Below are 26,302 nucleotides of genomic sequence, written 5' to 3' on the forward strand. Positions count from 1 at the left end.
CTAAATCAAGGACAATGTGGTGGTTCTTAGCAAAATCAGAATAACAAAGAACAGAAATGGGAAGCTTATTTAATGAGGGTCTTGCCAAATCACAATGAAGCAGCTGTAAAAAGAATAGTTTAGGCTGTTGAAGCTCCTGTTTGGTTCCCGTGTGGTAGCACTGGTAGAGTGTTGCAAGAATGTATTTTATCGTATTCCTAGTGGACACTGTTGGCATTCTCATATACGTAAGGTATAGTAGGCAATCGATTCCCAAGTGAAGATGGGCACTGAGAAAGAGCAACAACACTGAATGCAGGCTTAGGCAGACTGCTCCCTTAGGGCATTCTCTTGGGTCCTGGCACTACTCTGTATTGTGGGCTAAAGCACATACACACAGCTGCCACGTAGTCACAGCCCAGCCTGGGCAAAATATGCTTATCCACACAAAGCACTTAAGCAATGTCTTGCAGAAGGGGCCCTCTCAACCTCTCCAGATGTCTGTAGGGGTGGACACCAGGGGTAAGAACCCCATGTTTTAATCTATTTTCCAGGAGTCAAATCGGACTTTGGTTGTGTTGAGTTTATGAACTGTTTAGATTGGTGGTGTTTGTACCTGCATTAGTTATATCAGGCAGCATGAGGTAGTAGGTTCTAGAATGGAAAGCAGGGGCTGGTGACAGAAAGAAAACAGTACTTGATGAATTGATGGCTATCAAGGGTACTGGGGAGTTCTGAATAAATATTTCTCCTAGATTTAACCTTACTAGTCTTGGATTGAATGTAATAGGTTCCCCAAAGATATAAAAGTGAGGCAAAGATTGGGAGGGATATGAATTTGCTACTGGCTCTATACTACGAACAAATTGTCAATACAAGAGCCTATCTCTGCCCATGTGCTACCATCCTACTAGTCAAGCTGCTAATGACTACCATCCTCAAGCCATTTGCTTTATAATTAGGGCTCCCGCTTTTATGGTATTTATTTTTTTAACATTTCCGTCTGTATTTATCCATATTTATTTTTTGTTCATTTTTCCTATATTTATCCATATTTATTTTGTTGCGAGCAAAAAAAAGCACGGTAGCTAGTATTTATTCACATTTATTTAAAAAGGCAATGCACGCTTGGTTGTTATAAATTCAGATAGTTTTATGCAGATGGGTAGATGGGTTACTGATTTTAACAAAGAGATCCTTTTGTTACTTGCTATTAATAAATTGCAAACCTTCTAATATAAGACAGTGAGCTATGAAGAGCCTTGTATGCCTTGCTGTCTTATGTAATGCATCCTATGCATTGATTTACACATGATTTATTGTATTGTATTTTAATTGCATTTATATAGCTCTTACTACCCTTGACAAGGCAATGAAGCGCTTTGTTATCCAGTAGCAAGGTATTCCGGAACTAACTCACAAAATCAGGGATTGTGAATAGCATGACTTTCCGTGGTGGTCACAAAAACAACCAGGAAAACAATATTATTTGACTAGAGGTGAAATAATTTAGTTTTAGGCTGGATACAATCATTCTTTGCCATTGGTACGCATGCATATTGTCTTGTCACTGACCTAGCAGTGCTAAAAGCAGTCTTCTTCATAAAAACATAGAAATGTCAACATAAAGGCTCATTTTGAACCTTTGGACTGATGATTCACATTTGCTGATTTCACCTGCATTCTAAGATTGAGTAACAGTGAAGAAACTGTTTCTGGGCGCAAAGATAGGTAAGTGACCTCTCAGTAACCAGTAATCTAAACTCACTTTCAGATGAGAAACTTATTTCAGTGCAGGCGCGCAACGCCCATTGGCCTCAATAGGGCTTCTGACCCCCCCACCCCCCTTCCGTCATGTGTGTCAGGCTGACACAGCCCGGGATGAGAAGCACCAGAGTACTTCACAGGTCTTTAGAAGACCATTTACTTTTTTCGAGGCTTTGTTGTTCTTTTACCCCTTCTTAGAGCCCCTGCATCTTCAGTCTGCCAATTGCTGGAACAAGTGCCCCCCCCCGAAATTTTTATTAGCCCCCCATCCCGAAATTTCACTCTAGTTGTGCCCCTATTTCAGTGTCACTGAAGGATATGTTGGTCTGAGACCCCCATGGAGAAACCGGAGTGAGAGAAGGTGACACTGCAGAATGAAACTGAATTAGAGAAAGCACTACATATCGAACATGGCAAGGAGAACATTAGTTAAACTGTGCCCACCGCACTTGGTGTGTGTAGTATTCTCACATGATGTTTCATTACCTATGTTTCTTCACTTTAGCTGCTCAGCCTGTGTGTGTCTACTCTGTATGTATGAGTGCACTAGTGGAAATACAGGAAGGGGAATTCTTTGCTGTGTTTTTTCGAAATGTCATTTCCTATAAGATTCCAAACAGCGCCTATTATTCATAGGACAAAACAGACCTGGGATGTATTGACTGTCCCAGTCTTAATAGTATTATTAATAATAGATTGTTGATCACATTATCTGCGTCATTAGCATGAGGTAACTGGCGACCTGACTGCCCCTATGAGGGCAGAGTCCGACCAAGGTGATTCTCCAGCGATCATATTTTGCCAGACAGTGGCTGTGGCCCCTAGTATCCATGTAACATTGCCTCCTCTTGACGCCTAGAAGTCTGTGTGGTGCTAAAAGTCATGAGGGGGTGACACCACGAGTGTGACACCAACCCTAGTGACGCCACAGTGTGCATCCCGCCGCACCTTTGCTGAAAGGCAGGATACTTAAACAAAAGGAGGCCTAATGGCCCCTTAACATCGACCTTTACATTGACTCGGCTGAGCCCTCTCCCCGCCTGCGCTCAGACAGACTGGTCTGGAAGACCACAACAAAGTTAACCCTATTTATTGACATTTTTCTGTTTTATATATATAAATGCAGACAAAGGAAAAATATTTTTCCTTCTGCATTTATATGTAAAAATCCGTTTAAACGGAAAACCGGGAGCCTTATTTATAATTCCTTCTTCCCATTGATTGGCTATGTCCACTGTTAGGTGTCCTTGACTGTTTCATCTAAAGCATGGCATATCACTCCGTTCAAGCTCATCTACAGCATCTACAAGGTTATCACCCTTTCCTTTCACATGAAACTCTCAATGGAGGAAGCTCCCACTCGTTGAGAAGCAAATTGAGCCTCCTACTTAAAATTCCGCAGATGACTACATCTAAAATTTCAAGTTATGACATTTTAGATGTAGCCATTTGTGGAATTTCAAGTAAGAGGCTCAATTTGCTTTATCTGCTGTACCTCAAACTTTTGAAATGCACAATCAAGGATCATTAGATATGTACAGTGATTGCTCACCTTTCATAAGCCCTCGTGGACTCATCTTTATTATGACTCACCACTGAAAGAACAGCTGTACCTTATAAACTCAATTCTTTGGCTCTCTGATACGTCTTTGCTCTTTCTCTCTACTGTCCCTGTTCCTTTATTTGTACATGTCTTTTGAGCACCTCTGCAATGTAATACGACTCTGCTGAAATGTAATGTATGATATTTAGGATGGATACATTGTCTATTTAGGCTGTTGAGTGAACAGAGAAAATATTGAATGAAGTTATAAACTGTCAAATTTTCCAGAAAGGTTACACCCATTCAGGTATCTATGACTAATGAAAACCACAAATAAAACTGCCAGGTTGTCATTAGAGTCAGGCTTTGGATTTCTTATTGATGCCCATCAGGTTTGGGGGCAGGAGCATGTGTTACCGCCTTCACAGTAGAGCTGACATCGATATCAACACTTACCAGGGAAAGACTTGATTGGAAAAACTGGCTTTGTGAAGCGGCCGCTACAGACCAGTACAGCATCAAAGGTGGCTGACTCTCGCTTCCCATCCTTTTCTGTGACGACGTCCCATTGACCGGTGGCTGCGAAATCTGGGCACTTTCTGACGCTGCATACTCTGGTCTATTTAGTTCAGTGACAACAAAACACACATTGTTAAATATTCTGAACTTGGAACTCTCAGGATAAACTCTTCATTTATATATGGTGCATTACAGAGGTAAGATCTATTATGTTTTCAGTTACTGACCATGTGTACATGCGAAGTAGTACTGGAACAAATGTTATCACATGCTTTAGGTTTTAACATGTGTTGGAGTCATAGCCAAATAAAGCCAAATAACCTCAGGGACGCATTTGTTACCTAGTGACATAGGTTTTGTCTTCAACAAGACAAAGGACATGAACATACAATGCTAAACAGCCACCCACAGTCCAGTTGTTGTCAGTCATAGCTAGAAGGGTAGATAAGGTGAACTTGCTTCCAAATAAGAATATAGTTCACACGTATAAGAACAAGCATTTGCAATGAATGCAATCAGTCTCGCCTTTGCGACCTTAAATGTATTTAGCAATGCAGCACATTAGCCTGGGTGCTGAAACATCTAGTGTTCTTTAACATGGAGGGAAAGTAAGCACCAGACTGCATGACACTGCAGGCATGGGAACACAAGTAGAGAAATATTACCTATCAGAAGGAAATGGTATAGTCCAAAACTCTATTTTTAATATAAAATCAGGGCCGTCGGTGGTTATATGACTGAAAATACAAGATTTGAAAAAAATATTACTGTCTATGGGTGCTCGTGGAAGACAACTTCTATGGACTGGAATCTAGAGAATGCTAGCGTGATTCTGGTATTTTACTGACCTCTGCTGGTCGGTTTCTATCAAGACAGTTAAATGTTGGCAGTTGAACAGAAAAAAAGTCCCTAAGAGGAAGCAGACAAGACCTAGGGCTGATCGTCAGAGCCCATAAACTACATACACATGTAATTATATACTAAAGTATATACAAGAGGCCTTGAATGCTCGACCTAAAAAGGACTCCTTCTCTGCCCCAATGATAAGCCGGGTTCACAGTAACTAATGTATCAGTGAACCTTTTGGTCCCTCTTGTGAGGTGCCCCCTTGAACCTTTTGTAGATCCAGTATTAGATACATGATATAGAAGTATAATATATATATAAAACCGGTGGCACTGCCAGGATTTAGTTTTGACAAAGAGAACAAACCCTTAACTGGAAGATATGATATGCTCACTAAAAGGTTAATAAAGTAGATAAAAACTGTATGTGATTGGGGCTTGCAGTGCAATAATTAACTTATTAATAGAGCAGTGGGTGCTGTAGTATCTTGTAGAGGGATCCTTCTGATCCATCATGGACTGTGAAGGATAATGATGTTATCGTTTGGGTGTGTCTGGGTGTGATTAATAAAGTTCATGATGCATTGCGTACAATTAACGGTTTCACTCTGAAGAATAAAGATGTGTACTTCAGAGCTCTGTGTGTGGCGTGGTCATATGCATGCTACCGTTCTAGGGAGGACGCTACGGGTGCCTCTGTTGAGCCCTTTAACTTCTATTTGAAATTGCAGGTATCTTGTCCTTGTCTAAAAAATTGGTGCATCTTCTCAGGGAGTAAGCATGGGCGGAAAATCCGTTCCGCTCGCGGATTTTGCGGATTTTCGGTAAATTCGCAATCCGCGAGGTTCGCAAATTTCCTGCAAAATCCGCGAGCGGAACGGATTGGGTCAAAAGTTCAAGCTGACTTTTTGTAACTATTTTAGAATGGCGCCGGCAAGCTGCCAGAGCCTCTAAAATAGTTACAAAAGTCAGCTTCAACAGGAAGCACTAATAGATAAAGTAAAGCAGGTGCTAGAGTTGAAGCTCAAATTCAGTTACACAATCATTAATCACCCCAAACTTGGGGTGACTAATGACTGTGTAACTTAATTTGACCTTCAACTCGAGCACCTGCTTTACTTTATCTATTAGTGCTTCCTGTTGAAGCTGATTTATGGCTGAGGGCAGAAGGGCACAAAGTGGGACAGAGGGCATGAGTTAGGCAGAGGGCAGAAGGGCACAGAAACCAGTGTGACAGAGGGCAAAAGGGCACAAACAAGAGTGGGGCAGAGGGCAGAAAGGCACAAAAACAATTGGTACAGAGGGCAGAAGGGCATAAAAAACAAGAGGGTGGCAGTGATGAACCAGGCAAAAAAAAAAACCGGAACATGCAAAGCGCCCCGCGAATACCCAAAGCTCCCACCGAACACCCGCGAACACGCAAAAATAAAAAATCTGCAAATTCACATGAATTCGTGAATTTTGCGGATTGCGAATTCGCAAATCCGCAAATTCGCGGAACGCGAATTCGCAAAATTCGCCCATACTTATCAGGGAGTCACACTTTGCATTTTGCAATTCCGGCTGGAACAGAACAGTAATTAGGACTTTAGAAAGCATCATGTCAGACTAGTATCAATGAGGTAAGTGTGCATCCACTATAGAATGGCAAAAATGTTGCCAGAGGTCATTTTGGACCTTTCCTAGGTCTGTAGTACTATGAAAGTCAATGGTGCAAATAGATAAGAAGTCGCTGAATCCAAAGCATGTCCTCAATACTTCCTTGAAAAGGTTATGGTAACCCAAGTCAATACTAGAGGTGCCGCTCACTAATGTCAACAGATGATCAGCCAGATCCCATGCACAATAACATTTCTCCTGTCCCTCACTCACTCTATGACCTTTGAAGTCTATAGGGAAGTGGATTATTGCAATAAAACCCTTAGAGTGTATGCAATATGAAGGGTAGTACCTGAGGTGTCCTCTTCTGTTAGAGTAGGCAGTGTAGTTTCTGCAAAAAGATAACTCTTCTGTGCTTTGGCACTATCAAATATTTGCCTGTCTTTATAACCAGAGGTTTCCTAGCTTTACTGTAAATATTCAAGCTTCTAATATTCCATGCGAGGAACTTAAGTTGTACCCTGACTCAGGATACAACATATCGTAGTGCTTGAAAATGGTTATGTCATCTTTAATGCATTGTATGCATTCAGATTAAATTGTGAGTCATGTGTCATGTGTCACATTTTCTACATGATTTTTAAAGACAGTGGTCCTTAGACAAGGGAAAATTAGAAGAGAATGAATATAGACCAAATGGAACTATATTTTTAAGTAAGTGTCCAGCCAGACAATTTATTATCCTAATAAAATTGATCACATAACAATAAGTGTGATGGAAGCAGGACACCAGGCGATGTCCGACTAGCACACTAAGGGAACACAAACAGAAGGGAAAGTAGTAGGCAATAACAGGTCATCTGGATAGTGTAAATCATAAAACAGATAATCCACAACATACACATATGCATGAAAAATTCGTATCAACTATGCATTTAGTGCATTTAGGTCGACGACGTTTCGAACCATAAACAATATCGGTTCATCCTCAGGACAAAGACTAATTGCCTAAAGAGTTAGCATTCACAGTTGTCCACACGGTGGGGTGAGGCTGAAAGGGATTCAGCCCAAAATTCAATATAAATGAAGCTGTGTTCAATAGGAAAATCCAAAATTGGACTTGAATGCATCGGCAGGGAAGATGCCCTCGTTTAGAGTTCTGGCAATGTAGCAAGCAGGTCCGCAATGGGGGTCCTTGCAGGTTTGAAAATTCAGCACCGGCTGGACACTTCCTTAAAAATATAGTTCCATTTGGTCTATATTCATTCTCTTCTAATTTTCCCTCGTCTAAAGACCACTGTCTTTAAAAATAAGTACCTACCCATGGTCCTTAGCATATTGCGCCCTGGGTTCTCTTGTCTTGTTTAAATCACATTTTCTACATGAGGCAGCCATCTTGGACACATTTCAAGGTCCTCGGCAGGCAAAGCAAATGTTGAGGAAGGTGCCCAATTTCATTTCTAGACACACTGCATGTACTCTAACTGGGCAGTTTGGCAGCAGTTGGGAGTGGTGGGGTGTGATTAAATTGCTAGTATTGTGGCGCACCTTTGGTGATGGGAACACCTTACAATCTTACCTTAAATCTTACCTTATTGTTAAACACATGACAATATTATCTGCCTTAGCACTGATATTCACTCTTAATATATTGGGCATGTTGGGTTTGTGATGTGCATTTCTGGAAACCGTTGACATCAGCAGTGTGTTAGTAAATTGACAATTTTGGATGCACTTTCAGTGATATGCACACTTTAAAATCTTGCCTTATGTAAGACAATATTGTTATCATCCTACAGCTATGATATGCCCTCCTAATATTTAGTGCATATATTGCTGGTGATAAGCATATCTGAGAACCTTGATAGAATACAAAGTGCATCCTGCTCAACACCCGCTCCGTCCACAGACACGCCGTGAAACTCTGGAACCTCCTCGACACAACATCACCAGACATCGCCTTCCTTGCCGAAACCTGGAAGAACGTCTCCTCAGCCCCCGACATCGCCATCCCGGACGGGTACAAGATCATCAGGAGGGACAGCGTCAACCAGACCGGAGGAGGCATCGCCATCGTCCACAAGAACACCATCCGCATCACGACCGACTCCAACAACACCTTTGCCGCCGCCGAGCACCTCCACTTCCAGATTCACACCGACCCAAAGACGACCCTCAGAGGCACCCTCATCTACAGACCCCCGGGACCATGCACACAATTCAGCAAAGACATCACGGACTTCATCAGCCCACACGCCCTCCCCTCCGCCGACTACATCCTCCTAGGGGACCTCAACTTCCACCTGGAGAACAACAAGGACCGCAACACTGCCGCCCTGCTTGACAACCTCGCCAACCTCGGACTCAAGCAACTGGTCAACACCCCCACCCACTATGCCGGCCACACGCTTGATCCCGTCTTCTCATCCAGCAAGCACATCACCTTCAGCCAGTCCACCGGACTCCACTGCACCGACCACAGCTGCGTCCACTTCAGCTTCAGCAGAACCACAACCCACCACCACCCGCAAAAGGTTCCTCACAGGGGCTGGAGCAAGATCACCGCCGACCAGCTCACCACCTCCCTCAGCCAGAACCCACCCGTCAGCACAACGGACCCCAATGAAGCAGCCCGCAACTTCACGCAGTGGCTGACCGCCTGCGCCGACGACCTCGCACCACTGAAGAACCCTCCCAGCAGACCCAGAAGCAAGAAGGCCTCCTGGTTCACCGACGAACTCAAGGACTCCAAAAAGACCTGCCGCACCCTCGAGAAAGCCTGGCTCCTCGACCAGACCACTGACAACATGACCGCCCTCAAACACGCCACCCGCAAGCACCACCAGCTCATCTGCACCACCAAGAAGAAATCACTGAAGGAACGATTAGACAACAACGCCCACGACAGCAAGGAAGTCTTCAGCATCGTCAAGGAGTTCTCCAACCCCAGCACCGGCAACAACGACATCACTCCCTCACAAGATCTCTGCGACTCTCTCGCCTCATTCTTCCACCGCAGGATCGCCAACATCCACAACAGCTTTGGCGCACCATCCACGCACCGAACCGTCGAACCAACGCCCCCACCCGCCACCGTTCGCACCTGGACCACGGTGACCACCAAAGACACAGCCCGCACGATGAACACCATCCACTCCGGATCTCCAACCGACCCCTGCCCCCACCACGTCTTCAACAAGGCCAACTCCACCATCGCACCCCAACTCCGGAACATCATCAACACCTCCTTCAACACCGCCACCTGCCGAGCTCAGTGCCCTACTAAAGAAACCAACAGCGGACCCCACCGACCTCAAAAACTTCCGCCCCATCTCGCTCCTCCCTTTTCCTGCCAAAGTCATCGAGAAGATCGTCAACAGACAGCTTGCCGCCTTCCTCGAGACGAACGGATCCCTCGACCCCTCGCAGTCCGGTTTCAGAGCCAACCACAGCACCGAGACCGCCCTCATCGCAGCCACCGACGACATCCGAGCCCTGCTCGACAACGGGGAAACAGCGGCACTCATCCTCCTGGACCTCTCTGCAGCGTTCGACACTGTCTGCCACGCACCCTAGTTCAACGCCTCAGCAACATCGGCATCCAAGAGAAGGCACTGGAGTGGATCATCTCATTCCTCGCTGGAAGAACACAGAGAGTCCGCCTCCCCCCGTTTTGATCCGAGGCCACCAAAGTCATCTGCGGCGTACCGCAAGGATCATCACTCAGCTCCACCCTCTTCAACGTCTACATGAGACCTCTTGCAGCCATCGCACGCCAACACAACCTCAACATCATCTCCTACACCGACGACACCCAGCTGATCCTCTCCCTCACCAGAGACCCCGACACCGCCAGAACCAGCCTACACGAAGGGATGAAAGACGTTGCCGAGTGGATGAAGAACAGCCGCCTGAAACTGAACTCAGACAAGACGGAAGTCCTCATCCTGGGACCATCGCCCTCCGCCTGGGAGGAATCCTGGTGGCTCCCAGCCCTGGGCACCACTCCCAAGCCAACAGACCACGCACGCAACCTGGGCTTCATCCTGGACTCCTCCCTCTCGATGACCAGACAAGTCAACGCAGTCTCCTCATCATGCTTTCACACCCTACGCATGCTTCGCAAGATCTTCCGATGGATCCCGACCGAAACCAGGAAGATGGTCACCCAGGCTCTCGTCACCAGCCGACGGGACTAAGGAAACACCCTCTACGCTGGAACCACAGCCAAGCTACAGAAAAGACTCCAACGCATCCAGAACGCCTCCGCCCGACTCATCCTGGACATCCCCCAACGCAGCCACATCTCCGGCCACCTGAGGGACCTGCACTGGCTCCCTGTCAACAAGAGGATCACGTTCAGGCTCCTCACCCACGCACACAAGTCTCTCCACGACCTGGGCCCCAAGTACCTCAACGACCGCCTGACCTTCTACACGCCCACCCGCCAGCTACGGTCTACTAGCCTCGCCCTCGCCGCCGTGCCATGCATCCGAAAAGCCACCGCCGGAGGCAGATCCTTCTCCTTCCTGGCAGCCAAGACATGGAACTCCCTCCCCATCCACCTTCGGCTGACCCAGGACCATCTCGCCTTAAGGAGACAGCTCAAGACCTGGCTGTTCGAGCAGTAGCGGACCCCTTCCCCCAAGCGCCTTGAGACCCTTCTGGGTGAGTAGTACGCTATACAAGTGTTATGATTGATTGATTATGTACTTTAACATTACATGCTTTGAGGTAATATTGTTTGTATATTTCCGGTGATATGCACACCTGAACTTTTAGACATGTTCCACTGCTATAAGAAGTTAATGATTTCCAAACTTTGGGACATTATTGTTGTATATGCGTATCAGTAAAACTGTATCTGGTGATATGCAAACCTTTCTGGTATTTTAATGTGTTTGTAGTGGAATTTCTGTAAGCAAATACTTTTGGTAGTGTGACAGCATATTGTGAAGTCAAGTAAAGTCAAGTCGAAATCCACTTTATTCGATTATTTAAAATCATAAAAGTATGCTATTCAATCACATATTAAAATCAGAGATACAAAAATAAATAAAATTATTTACATAATATACAATTCATATGTACATAACACACAGAGTTTGTCAAGTGCATACATTTCCAGATTATCATACAAAATGTACACACTATCTATGGGTCAACATTTAGTAACCGGAGGTTCATGATCATATATATACTCAATTAAATCTTTAAAATTTCTTCAGTCGATGAAAATTGCTTTTAGTCAGAATATGTTTCCCCTAATTGCCTAGCTTTTTTATTACGGATGGATGCTATCAGGAAGTTTGCTACCCCGAACTTAACAGCAGAAGATTCCATTAGCTGTAAATATAGTAAAGCAGGTTTTACTTGTATGAAACCCCTGTTTTTCAGCAATGGCGTAATAAACTGTTTCCTTCCCTCCGTATAAAAAGAACAGAAAAACACAAAATGCATCGTGTCCTGGTATGAATGATAGTCACATTTGCAGGGAGCGGCTTCCTCTGGTTTACTCCACTCCCTATAATTTCCCAGTAACACATGCGATTGATTAAAGCGGAATTTGGTAAGCAGCCATCGATGAAAGGGTTTGGTGACAATTGTCAAGTATGGTTGAATAGACATTGTCAATATCAACAGATATTGAGCCCTCACTGTAGGTTTACATAGTTCTGATGCTTCGCGATCCAATTCCCTAGATTTGATAAAATTGGTTTTTACCCAGTTAATGTCGGCTTTAATTAGACTTTCTGGGTTGGAATAGATCTCTGGGCGCCCAAGATAATTAGATATGGATTTAATATAAAACAACCATTTTATTTCTGCCACTTTGTCAAGAGCCATACAATCCTTAATAATCTTGTGATTCAAAGTTAGTTTGGGATTTATCCATGTTCTTATCCATTGCAGGATAGGTGCCATGTTCAAATAATCTGAGATATATCCCATCCCTAGCTCAAGATGTAGAGCATAAATAACGGTTGAATGGGGGAGACCCAAAAGAGCTCGCAGAAATTTATTTTCCTCCCTCTGTATGAGGGTTGTGTCCTTATAGCCCCATATTGCGGCCCCATACCTAACAATGGCCACAGATTTTGCTTTGTAGATGGACAGGATTGCTTCCCCAGGTTTGCCTCCCAGTCTCTTTGCAAAGCCAAGAATAGCAGATGTTGATCTTCTTATGCCAGCTGCTTTAGTTAGTAATTGGGGGGCCCAGGAGCCTACATCATCAAGCACAACTCCTAAGTAGGTAAATACTCTAACCTTAGTTATTGCAGGAAACTGTTTTAAAATACTTTCTTCTTTTCCCTAGCGACATGACATGGGATTTGTCTGTGTTGACCACCAGGTCCAACTTTTCCATAAACTCCCCAAATGAGTCAAGCAATCCTTGTAAGGCGTTAGGTGTTCTCGCCAACAGTACTGTGTCGTCCGCGTATAGGAGTACAGGGATGGACGTTCCTCCCATACGCGGAATATCGGATGTTACAGTTGCCAGGACCTGTTCCAGGGAGTTGATGTAAAGTGTGAACAACATTGGGGCCAATATGCATCCTTGACGCACCCCTCTGCCGGATTTAAACTTAGCAGTGCATTTTCCCTCTTGCGCCATTCTAATTGATGCCGACAGGTCCCTATGTAACTCAGCTAGAAAGTTCACCAGAGCCTGATCTAATCCCAGCTCCAGGAGCATCTTCCACAGCTTTGACCTATTGACTAAGTCAAAGGCTGTGGATAGGTCCATAAATGCCAAGAAGATTGAGCCTTTTGACGCTACTGTGTATTTGTTGATTATTAGATGTAGATTTAGGCATTGATCTTCTGTTCCTCTTCCCCCTCCAAACCCATATTGGGCGTCACATAGGATAGCTATATCTGTAGCCCAAGCGTTTATTCTGGCCAGAATTACTTTTCCCAATATTTTGATTGCTGAGTCAATCAAAGAAATAGGACGATAACATCTTTGGTCCCCCCTTTGTCCCTTCTTAAATATTGGTATTATAATAGAACGAGACCAAGTCTTAGGGAGAGTGGCCGGGGTAGAATTTGCTGCTATATTAAAAACATTAGTGAGTATTATTGACCAAAGGTCATGGTTGGCTTTATACATATCAGACGGTACCCCATCTGGGCCTGGTGCTTTCTGCCACGATATTTCAGCTATTGCTATCTGTACCTCTTTAATAGTAAAACTCTGTACCGGCCGCACTAGTTCTTTAGACTGTATCTCGTAAGTGTCAAGTTCCAAATTGCTCCCGTATACATTCTCAAAATGGTTTAACCATTCATTCTGTAATATTACCTTCTAGCGGGGCATTTTCCATCCTGTTAAACAAGGGAGAATTTACGATAGTCCAAAATTTGGAACTATTCCTTAGGGTAGCTTTATCATATAGTGAGTCCCAAGCCTCTTGTTTTATTTCATTTTTTCGTATTTGTAGAGTAGTTTTGTATAATATCCTTAAGGAGGAGACCTCGCTCTTATCTCTTGGCTTCTTATTCAGAGCATGCAGGAGCTCACTATGAATTTTAGTGCAGTTATGGTCAAACCTTCTATGCACCTGGTTGGGTTTCTGTTGTCGCTTCACCATGAGTTCTAATGAGACCTGTTGATAGATCGTTTCAAAGGATGTTATAAGATCACCCCCGAATCTGAGTGGGTCTCTACAGGTGTTAATTTCATTCCCCGCCTTAGATTTAATTGTAGATAGGAACTCCTCGGGTATAATTTTGTTCCATTTTAATCTCCTCCCCTGATCCTTGGCTACAACCTCAGTGATTACTTTAAGGACCACTGTTTTATTAAAAGAAAGTGTAGTATTATCCAGTTCCAACACCTCTGGGTTATGATCACTAAACGTGGATTGAATGGCATTATAGAATAAAACAGAATTTAACAATCCAGGAGATAAAAACATATAATCTATAATAGTTTCGCTTTCCCTTGCATTATATGTGGGAACCTGATCCTTTATATCAGCAAACCCAGGTTCGAACAGGTCTACCTCTGTGAGTAGATCCTCCAGGGAAGATCCCATTACAGTGTGTTCGAAATGCTGATAACTTGAGTAGGCCGGGTAATCTACATCTAAATACTGACAATTTAAGTCGCATAAGTGAACGTTAAAATCACCCCCCATTAAGATGACAGAGAAAAAAGTGGTTTGAGCTTCTTTATATGTGGATAAAATTTTTTGTAGTGAATAGATATGCTCATTTGGATGCTCTCCCTGTATTTCGTTATAGAAGTTAATATATACCACTTTATTGTTATTTGGCATTAAAACTTCTATAGCTAAGATGTTTGGAGAGGTAGTATTAAGCTCTTTCACTATACCTAGTATATTAACCGAAATTAAAAACTTCAGTCCTCCTTTATCCCTTCCTTATTTGGATGTACGTGAAGCTACAGTGTAAGAGGTAAACCCATTCACCCAAAAATTGCACTCCTTATCCCATGTTTCTTGCAGCGCCACTATATCATACTGCCTCAAAAATTCGATCCATACCTTATTATCCCTCTTGGAGTGTAATCCTGCAATATTCCAGCTCATACGCTTTACAGGGGGCTCCCTTTTTTCCTGATGTACTATGGGGCATGTAGGCAGGTTTGATTAACATTCTTGTGTCAGTCAATCAATATCCCCCAATTGGGATAAAGGTGTAAATCTATTTGACGTGTCGATACCCTCATTAATCGCAGTAATGTTGTGGTTACATAATTTTGGAAGTGGTCCAGATTTTTTAGTGGCCCAGCTGTTTAAGGGTGCTGGTAGGATTACTGGGTTTCTTACTATTACTGTTCGCCCAATCTCCTGTGAGCTCCTCCTGTATAATTCTGGTCGAGGATAAAAGAACCCAAGTGGTAGTGCTCTTATCTCTCCCTCTTGTATGAGCATGTCCGTTGCATCCCAGAATAGCCGGGATGCCACATGGGGTCTATTAAAGTTCACAATGAGACAATCTCCCATGAGGGTTTTTTTGGTGTTTCCCACCCAACTCACCCGTCTCCCCATGTTTATGCTGGCAGAGAGATTTTTGCCCCGTGCAGTTTTCATCGCACCAGACCTTGATGTTTCTTAACAGGGTTTCATGTGTCTCTACCTCTCCTGCTTTTAGAGGGGGTACATTTACTAAAATAGCCACATATGGTGTGGCCTCTGGGGGTAGATGCATAGTACGTTTATATTCCATATCCCTGTTCTTAGTATGCTCTCTCTCAGCTACAAGGTTCTCTTGGTGAGGGTGAGAACTATCGGGAACACTAGACATCCCCTGATCCTCAAGACCCTTGGCATGGCCTGTAGATATTATCCCACTGTGTAACATAGGGGAATGGGGTGGGTTCAGATGGGTCGATGGTATACATTCATTTGAAGACCCCTTTAACACATAAGGCTGGGTTCGTAGTTTTTTGGTCAGCTTGGTATTATCAGTAGTGGGAGAATGGTCATTTGAGGCCAGGAATGTGTTTATACGTTCACATTTTTTCAAGATGTCTAATACACACTCTCTTAACGTTTCGGTAATGTCACTACAAATCTGAGTCAATATTGTTTCCAGTTTTTCAGTGAGTATATCCTCAACCATATCTCTCACAGAGGTTTCAAAATGTCTAGGTTTAGAGTATCCTTGTTTCGTGTTAGAAGGGGTAGGCATTTTAGATTTTTTGGTCTGCCTCTTTGCGTGTTTCATACCTGCATTTGCGGCCTCCCCAGTAGGGCTTTTATCAGTAGGAATGTTTACGACCACTTCATCCTCTTGACTAGCTGTGGTTTGCGAGGGTAAGATGTCAATCCTGTTACTAATACTAATCACAGGCTCCAAAGGATTAGACTGTTTTTCAATTAAAGGAGGTTCAGATGGCTCTAATTTAAGTTTCAAGTCCCAGTTCTCGTTCAGTAGTTGCGATTTCTTTATTTAATTTGCCCACAGCAGAGGTAAGATAGGACAGTATATTTGTAGGGTTGTTAGAGTTGCGTGGGACTTTGGATTTTACACCGCCTGCATTAGCAGAAGTTTGTAGCTTGCGCTCACCCATTTTAATCGATGTTTCTCAGGGGGGTGGCCCGTCCCATCGCTTGTCGTCCCCTGATGGCCACAGACGGCCCGCCCTTTGCCCGGGCTTCGCCCGGCTCTGCCCGCACCGCCGGGAGACGCGCTGAAATTTATGCGCCTCCTGGCGCGCTGTTGTGCTGTGCGGCTTCCTGCCGCAAAGGGTACTGGGTAGTGTAGTCCTGCACTCCGCTCGGTGGCCTCTCTCGGGATGGCAAAGAGAGCGGCGGCGGGAGGCAGACTAGTGCGCTGACCCTGGTGACCCCGACTCCGCTGGGAAGGGTGCGGCAACTCTAGTGTCTTGCTCTGAATTCCCCCCATATTGTGAAGCATGCAGAACATAAGTCCTCCATAGTGTTTTCTTCTGAGTCCTGATCACCCTTCCATATATTGGAAACAATGGAAGGAAGGTTTTGAAGCATACCTCGATGCCTTTGATAGTGAAGATTTTACTCACAAGAAGAAATTTGCTATATTAAAACACTATTTGGGTCCGGATGGTAGGAAACTATTGAAGAAACCACCTTTTCAATCTGTGAGGGGCGAGGGTGATGTTGAAGAAGCGTATGCATCTGCCTTCAAAATGTTAGATGCATGGTGGAAAGGCATAAGTATTACAGGCAATAACAATTACCTGGCGAATTGGTGGAGAGTTTTGTAGGTGCGTTAAGAAAGTTGACATCTACATATGAGTGGAAGTACTTTGAAGATGAGTTCGAATAGTGGAACATACTAGTTACAAAAAGGTCAGGAGGTTCTACTCATTACTCCTAAATTAATTCTGAACAAAGCTGTAGAACGAACTGCAGGCATTAAGAGCATAGAATTGAGCATGGCTCAAATGTCTATCTCTCATACAACCTAGGAGTTAATTGCTGAACTGGGATCCAAACGAGGTAAAAACAGTAAAGTTAAGTCAAAAAATGTAATGTGTTATAGATGTGGAAGTGCAACCCATTTAGGAATCTCAACTTTTTGCACCACTGTTTCGAAGTTGTGTTTGAATTGTAAAAAAGTTTGCAAATCTAAAAGAAAAATGGAAAGTAGTCAGTGTTATAAGTGATCCCAAGTCCTCAGACTCTAGTAATGAAAGTGTTATTTTGTATGTTGAAGTGCCTGCTCAAAGTGTAGACAATAGTGTATTGTTCACAGATGTTACTATGCTCAGGAGGCCTTATTCTCAAGAAATTGTAAGAAATGTAGATTTAAGCATAATGGATGACTTTAAACCTCCTTTTCCGCTGATTGGCATGAAAGATTAGAAGAACTATCTGGACGAGGATATTATACTAAGGACGACGACAATTAGACCAGTGGTTTATGGAGGAAAGCCTACAGAAGTTGTGGGGGAATTCGATACTACAATGTTCTTTAAAGGGAATACTTCATCTGCCACTGCCTATGTTGTATGGTTTATCTTTACTAGGGTGAATATAACAGCACACTTTGGAAATAATACTGAAACCAAACAATTCTGAGCAAGCCCTTTTGATAAAAGAATGTATGTTTTGGCTTTGCATGTACCTGAATAGGAAACGCAATTTTGTTTATGGATAAACTAGGAATGTTGAAGGTGTTCAATCATAAGATTCAGCTCAAGGAATGGGTAGCACCTATTGTACATAAGGTAGGAAAAGTTCTGTAGGTAGTTAGACCAGAATTAGGGAAGGATTTGAACAAATTATGTGAACAAGACATCATAAACTTATTGGAGATTCGGGATGGTTGTCTCCGGTTGTGCTAGCATGAACACCTAACAGCAGTTGGCGAATGTATGTTGACCTGAGGGACTTAAAGTTTAGGAATTAGGTTGAAAGACACCCCTTCCCTAACATCATTCAGATGCTTTTCTTGGTTAAGTCGGCTAGGATATTTTCTACTCTGGATATGGTATCCACATATCATAAGATAGTATTGGATAGGAAATCTAGCCATTCAAATTCTTTAATCACTCCTGAAGGTGCTTTCCATTTCAAAAGGATGTGTTTTGGTTTTGCTTTAACTGTTCATCTTGTTCTGTGGTGGTGCATGATGCATTGCCATGTTGGTGGGGACTGACACTGACATCATCCCTCCCTCTTCCTGTTCCCTTAAAGAACAATGATGGACAAACAAGGGCCTTCCAAGGCGTAGCTCCCCCAACTCCCCAGTGATGGGGAAGATTGTGCTGCTCAGGTGGAGTAGACAGCCAGGCCGAGATTTGATGAAATGTTACAGGCCATCAGGGATGTAAAAAACATCCTGGAGCCCATGCTGGACATGCGGGAGATTGACAGAGGACACCTACGAGCTGCCCAAGCCAATCACAGTGACATAGTGGCGGCAACTGAGTCTGGAATGGCTAGGAGTTACACTTTGATATCAGAGTTGCAATCCAACCGATCTGAATACTCCCTGCTGCATGCCAAGGTGGAAGACGCGGAAGACACGGAAGGACGGTCATGCCAGAATAATATCCAGTGGTGGGACTACTGGAAGGAGCATAAGGCTCTAATATGGAATTCTTCCTGGAGGACTTGTCACTCCACATTGTTTTAGGTGGCAAACAATCCTAGTTCTTATCACCGGAAAGGGCTCAAAGTGTCCTTGGCAGGGTCCCCCTGAATCTCCAGCACAGCCAGTGGTGATGCGCCTCTTCAATTATCAGGATCATGATCAGATCCTGCAAGTCACCAGGACCAAAGGTCTCACCAGATCCATAACATCTCAGTAGACATTTATCTGGACTACAATGAAGAAGTGCAGAAACTATGGGGCTCATTCATGTCGGCAAAACAGAATCTCCGACAGCTAGGACTGAAATACTCCCCTATATTTCCAGCTAAATTACATGTGGTGGACTTCAACACCATGCTTTTCCTCACAACATCGGCAGACACCTGGGAGGGGCTGGAGTTGAAAGGGGTGTCACTGGCACCTTCAGACACCACAACTCATACAGCTGGCAACATCCAATACCATGACATCAGCAGTACAGACATTCCAGAGGCAGACCCACAAGCAAACAGGCAGCACAAGAGCTTGCCATTGAAGAGATGGAGTCTTCACACAGACAAATAACAGGATCCCCCAGCACTTCCTCTGGTTCCCCTACACAAGAGCTGGCCTGCCCCTGGAGAACATCCCAGCAGAACTATGCACAGGGCATGAACTTACATCAAATGATATGAACATGAGAACTTTATCCTTTTGCATAAGGTGGCTGCCACCAGGGTGTCGAACAGGGAGGTGGGACCATTGTCGCCAAAGTAGGAGAAGAGGGAGCATGTAACGTTTGTATGTGGGATTTGACTATGCATGATCAAAATATCCATTATACCCTCATCAGTCCTCAAAGCTGATCTCGCAATATCACTGTACAACAATGGGAACATTCTTATACAAGCATCGCATCGAAACATAGAGAAGTTCGACACATTTTTATTGAGGATCAAATATGCAATGGTTAACAATGTACTGGCTACGCCACCAGTTCAAGATTCAACCTCCACAGTGAATTCTCAACTCCCAGCAACCAGCTCCAACCCCTTTCCCTCATCTTCATTACTTACAGACAATCAACATGACCAATTGACCAATCCCCATGCACCAATGGTGAATCGTCATTGGTTGAATCAAAGCCTCATATAGCAACTAAAATATGCCTGAACAATCAATCAACCAATCAATCAATCAGGGGATTGTAAGTGCGCTATTCACCCATGAGGGTCTCAAGGCGCTGAGGGGGTGGGGGGGGGTCCCTAGATCTGTTTAGCTGAAAAGCAAGGCCATGAGGGTCTTCCTGGAGGTGTTCAGGGAGGGGGCATGTCTGATGTCTCCCTGTAGTAGTTCCAGGTCTTGGCTGCTATGTGAGAGAAGGATCTTCCACCTGCTCTGGCTCTGTGGATGTGCGGGATTTCGGCCAGTGTGAGGTTAGAAGATCAGAGGTTTCTTTTGGGTACTTGGAAGTTGATTCTGTCGTTGAGGTATTTTGGTCCATTGTTGTGTAGGCATTTGTAGGCATGAGTGAGGATTTTGAAAGTGACTCTTTTCTCCACTAGGAGCCAGTGGAGACTTTGTAGGTGTTGACTGTTGTGTTCATGTCGGGGGATGCCGAGGACGAGTCTGGCGGTAGTGTTCTGTATTGTCTGGAGTTTGCGCAGTAGGGACTTGTTGATGCTGGCCTAGAGTGCGTTTCCATAGTTCAGTTTGCTGGTGATAACAACAACTTAACAAACCCTCTTGCACCCTCTACACTCATGGTACTGAATCAAAATACTCACCTCCTATAGCTCTCAACAGTAACAAATGGGGGAACATTAGGTCTATTACCCACCATTTATCCACACCAAATTCGCCCCTGTGTGAGTAACATCCTTACAACCCGCCTCCCAACCCACATGCCTCAAAGGTCACACAACTCAAGATGCAGAGTGAAGGAAATCATCTGACACCTCTTCCTCTACCCACCTCCATTACACTATGCACTAGGCCACAACCTCCCACCAACTCACCCGCTACTTACCTCCTGTCCTATGAGAATTCCACACTTCTCACCTCCTCTCTACTCTCTGAGGGATCTCATGTACAGTCTACCCCTAACCCACTGACACACTCCAAACCCTCCCTCCATTGAGCATCAGCTGGCTGACATCAACAATGATCTTCAGTTATTTAAATAAGGCCTCCAGGACATATTACACTTATCGTTGAAAATGGAGAAGTTATGGGATCTCAGTATAACCTCTAAGATTAACCAACCCATCCTCCCCACTATGATCAATCACTTCCGGAAGGAAATCTAGTCCATGGAAATTCCAGTGAACCCATACTGGATTTTACGGCCATATCCCAGTCACCACTCCAGGACATATAGTATTACAGATCCCTTGACAGATGCGGAAATTCACTCCCTTCTATTATCCTTTAACTCTACATGTATTGACCCATCTCCCTCAACAGCCAATATCCAAACTATACCCTCTAATCTGTTTAGAGATCCCAGTATTAGTCTCAAATCCACGAACAAAGAAACCTTAGTAACTGTCCCCTCATCACACTTTGAAAGTGTAGTTGCCAACTCTCACATCAAGTCGATGCTTGTTCACTTCAGATCAGCGGCAATACATGCAGCGGATATTGCCAACCTCATACTCTCGCAAGAATTAGACTTCCTGATATTAACTGAAACTTGGCTCAATGACTCCACCATACCAATTCTAGTTCTTGACTTGATAGAACAGTTAAAATTAGGATCGACATTGCTTGTATCCCTCGGACCAGTCTCTCCGTCAGACATGCACAATCAGCCCCAATGTCCTCCTGTGAACACCTGGTAATCGAAACCCTGAACAACGACATTATAGTATGCACACTCCACAGGATCTACCACCCCCTGCAGACAATCTTCAAAAATAACGGAGCCCATATCAGTTAAATCTTACCAACTCCCTAATCATATCTTCCTGGGGGATTTCAACTTACACTGGAAAGGTTAATGACCCTTTACTATGCATTTTCAAGGCTTCCTCTCAGACCTTAACTTCACACGTCATGCAACACACTTACACAAAACAAGGGTGCCACCCTAGATCTAATCATAGACAAAGACAACGTCATACAACTGGATGACATAGCACCATGCGACTGTTCAGATCAGTTCCTAATCTATTTTCTCAAATTGGAAAGGGTGCTGCGTAAAAGGACATGTTTGTAAGACCAAACAATGGTTTCAAGATCTAAGGAACATCAACTTAAAGGCTCTTACCTACATGAGCAATAATCTTCTTCCCCTCCCCAACACGACGAATCTGGATGAACTCAATGATCACTACATTAATTCCAGGACGGATATTTTCAACGTACTGCTCCTATGCATCTCAGAAGGATTCCTAGCAAACATTTAAAACCTTGGTTTAATGGCTCCCTTAATGAGGAACAACGCAAACTAATGCTTGCAGAAAGATCTTGGAGAAAGTCTCCTTCCATAACTAACCTCAAGCAGTTAAGGATGACAAGAAGTGTCTATAACAAACATATCTGTAGTGACAAAACTGATCACTTTAAGGCTCAGAATGAGAAGGCCAAACACAGACCAAAATAACTTTTTGAAATCATCAAACAACAAGCAAACCACTCTACCAATCAACTCTGAGCACTCCAGGACTCACTCCCAATTGGTGAGGAGTTCTCTTCACACTTAATGGAAAAGACAAGTTAGATCAATCTAAAACTGCAACTATCCTTTCCTGGCACTCAGAATCCGACCCAATCCTTTCCAAGGCCTCCGTGGGCAAGCTTTCTTCTCGCAGGACTGGTGGTTTATACTCCAAAAAAGTGATGTCTCTTGGAATACCTTCATACTACTGGACGATGCAGAGCTGCTCAACATGATAACTTCATTAAAACCTTCAAGGAATTTCAAGAATCCTTTGCCCATCAAGTTCTTCAAATAGCTTACCTTTTCCAGTTTCCCCCTCTGGTCTAAGATTGTACATCAATCTCTCTTGGAAGGCTTGAGCCCAGATTGCCTCTAGGTCAGACAAGTCATCCTAATCCCAAAGGAGCCAAATTCTGATGTTTCTGATCCTAACAACTACTGACCACTTTGCAATATCATGAATTTAACCAAACTACTTGAGAAGTGTGCATATACACAACTCTCCAATCACACTGAACAGTTTCAGCTCCTAGATCAATATCAATCGCACTTCAGATCCGGACATATTAAAAAATCTGCTCTAACACACATTGTTGATGATGCGCCTAGACTACTTGACCAGAATGAACCTTGCCTACTTATATTGCTTGATCTTTCCTCAGTGTCTGACAAGGTCAAACATGATAACTTGATTGACCTTCTTGAGAAACAGTAAGCTGGTCTCAATTGGAGTTCCACAAGGATCTGCACTTTCACCCACACTATTAAACTTAGACATGGAACTTCTCACAGACATTCGGAAACGCACAAGCATACACAATCACATGTACGCCAATGATACTCAGATATAAATGATAATGTCTTCACCGGAAGACATCAATACTCTCAAACATGCTCTTCTAAAAACTCAACAGTGGCTATCTCATAACCACCTTAAGCTAAATACTATCAAGTCGGAATTCCTTTTGCTTGACCCCCACAATCATCCTGCCAAGGTCGGCTCAAACAACTAACAGCCCTCAATTGCACCCCACATATTGTTAACATAACTCAATCACTAGGCATAACTTTGGGGAAATTCCTGAATATGTAATACTACATCAGTGCAACAACAATAGAAGCCAATCACCAACTCTACACTTTAAGGAAAATCTAACCTTTCCTGCTGCCTGTGAACATGTAACTAGTCGTCCAACCCCAAGTTATATCCTGTTAAGACTATGGAATCGTGACCCCAGCCGGGCTAACCAAGAGCTAAACTGGCCCCTTTAATGGACACTTCGACTCTGCTGCCAAGCTATTCACTGGATCAAGAAAACTTGATCACATCACTCCAGATCTAGTCCAACTCAACTGGCTTTCTTTCAATGCAAGAATCAGGTCCAAGATAGCCTGCTTGACACACAATGTGCTACTTCAGAACACTCTTACTTACTTGGCAAATAAACTTGAACTATCTGGTGGGAATCGAGCCCTAAGAAGCTCAAACACTCTACTGTTAAAACCACAAAAGTTCAAAAAGAAGAGAACCAACAACCCCGCATTCTCTGGACCTGCTCTGAGAATATGGAGTGATCTCCCTTTCCAAATCAGAACACACCACTCGACCTCTGCATTTAAAAAAAAAAGTCAAAGGATTGCTCCTGAATAGTCACCTGCAACAATAGACCTGTGACCATACAAACCATCTTTAATCGTTTCACAGCATTGACCTTGCTTACCTACCATACAATGTGTATCTGATGTAACTGCTTTTTTTCTATTATTTTCTGGAATAGGCATTTGATGTAACAACTTATATGTCTATGATTTTCTCCTTTACCACCTTAACTTTTCCACCTCAATATTCAGCGCTCTGATACCCTGACATGTCTTGTTCGCGCTATATAAAACTTTTTTAAAACAATGGCTTTTTCTCCCTCGATTCCAGATAGTACAAGCTCTTCTGCTCTTTGTAATAGCTTATTTCTGGTCGTTGACACTTTCCTATCATGACCAAAGACTGGGAATAGAGGTAAACATGTTATGATTTTATTCGGGGAGCAGCAGTATCATTTCATTAAAACTGTCTGGAGATCAGACTTACATATGGACCTTAGTGGTCCAACTTAAGGGGGAGGCGGTAGGAAGCGAGGGCTGCCATATAACGACTAACCCAATGAAGTATTCACCTACATATAACATTAGGAACTGAAATGTCCAGGGAATAGCCAAAATCAGGCACCATCACCTCATACATCAGGATACAGGCAGACACACCTGACATTCTTACAGAAAATACATATGACCAACACAGAACTCCTCAAACTGCAAAAGATATGGTGAGGCCAATATATTGGTACCTCTTACTCGGCATATGCCAGGAAGTTGCTCATCTGGGTGGCTCCTACAGGACCGCAAGTGACAATCTGCAAAGTGTTAGACCACCAAGGAAAGATATGTAGTGGTCGCAGGAGCACTTGATGGGACCTTGATTGTCCTAGTGCTGATATACGCACCTAATAGCAATCAACCACAATTTCTTAAAAACCTAGGTCTCGAGTTGGTACAAGACTTGACGGCTGCGAGTTTATGGGGAGGAGACTTTAATGCAGTGCATGATAATCCTTAGACAGGTCCTTACCCCTGCTGCAGTGCAATGGTGGTTAGAACTGAGCATGCCTTTAAAGAATGACTTTATAATAGGTACATGCACAGCATTTGGTGCTCCATGCACCCCACCGTGAGAGAGTACTCATTCTTCTCTTTGGTGCATCAATTGAAAAATGTAACTGTTCCTATGTAACTCTGACATGGTGCCCCATGTCTCAACCAGCGAATATCTTGGTTGTACACTTTCTGACCACAGCCCCTTAAAATTTACAATACACTGGGGCAGGCATCAAATGTCTGTGCCCACCTGGAAATTATACACTCCAGCGGGGCAAAATATAGTCTTCAAGGAAACTAGAGGCTCATACAATACTAATAACTTTAGGGAGAATGAGGGTATCGTCTCAGACAGAGGGGTGGAGTAGGTTGTCTTTAAGGCATTCATACGGGGCCTCTATATTAAGGCCACATATGTCTTCCAAATTAGCAGGACTTACACAGATCTTGGAGCTAGAGCATGCCATATGGGAGGCCGAGGTGTGGGTAGGGATGAATGCTGGAAACGATGGCAATGTCACTCCCCTCAGTATTGAACTCAGGGACTTGGTGATCAAGCCATGGAAACTGGACTACACAAAAAACATAGCTAGGCTGTATGCGGAAGGGGACGGAGCAGGACGAGTAATGGTGTGGCTATTGAGATCTAAAACTCCCCGGTCTCAAGAAAACGCTACTAGGTCCCCAACTGGCAACACATTTAACGGACAGGCCCATATTAATAAAATTGTTCTGGTGTATTACAGCTCAATGTTCATGGGGATGGAGAGTTGAGAGGTCGCCTCTACTGGAATATTTAAATGGAATTCCAGTCTCAAAGCTTGAACAGCTACTGCGCCAACATAGTATGAACCATTAATGAGCGAGGATGTTTGCCTTGTAATCAGTCAGATAGTATGCAACATAACCCTTGGGAGCGATGAACTCCCGGTGTAGTTATACTCCACATACAGAACGATTCTTGCCCTGAAACTTCAGTTGTACCAACAGGCCAGAGACAAGGGCAATCTGCAGGCGACCATGCAAGAAGCAATGATCATAATAATCCCCAAACCAAGCAGGGACCAGTCGGAGATTCGCTCCTATTGACCATTATGCCTTCTCAATACCCATTATAAAATCCTCTGGAAGCATTTTGACAACAAACTACTATTGTATCGCCCTGCAATCAAAATGGCTGTATCCCAGGAAGGAACACATTTC

At 43.8% G+C, this 26,302-nt stretch overlaps 1 protein-coding gene across 2 annotated transcripts in view; it reads right to left on the reverse strand.

The window, feature by feature from the left end:
* The window catches only part of LOC147747792 (dimethylaniline monooxygenase [N-oxide-forming] 2-like), a 270,079-nt gene that overhangs the window by 108,061 nt on the left and 135,716 nt on the right, over nt 1-26,302 (reverse strand). For both annotated transcript variants that reach the window (XM_086955855.1, XM_086955864.1), the window contains exon 4: nt 3,746-3,908. In XM_086955855.1, coding sequence (XP_086811981.1) covers nt 3,746-3,908 — 163 coding nt within the window. The remainder of the gene's footprint in view (nt 1-3,745; nt 3,909-26,302) is intronic.

Source organism: Lissotriton vulgaris, chromosome 1_1 (assembly GCF_964263255.1).
Source record: "Lissotriton vulgaris chromosome 1_1, aLisVul1.2, whole genome shotgun sequence".
Lineage (NCBI taxonomy): Eukaryota > Metazoa > Chordata > Amphibia > Caudata > Salamandridae > Lissotriton > Lissotriton vulgaris.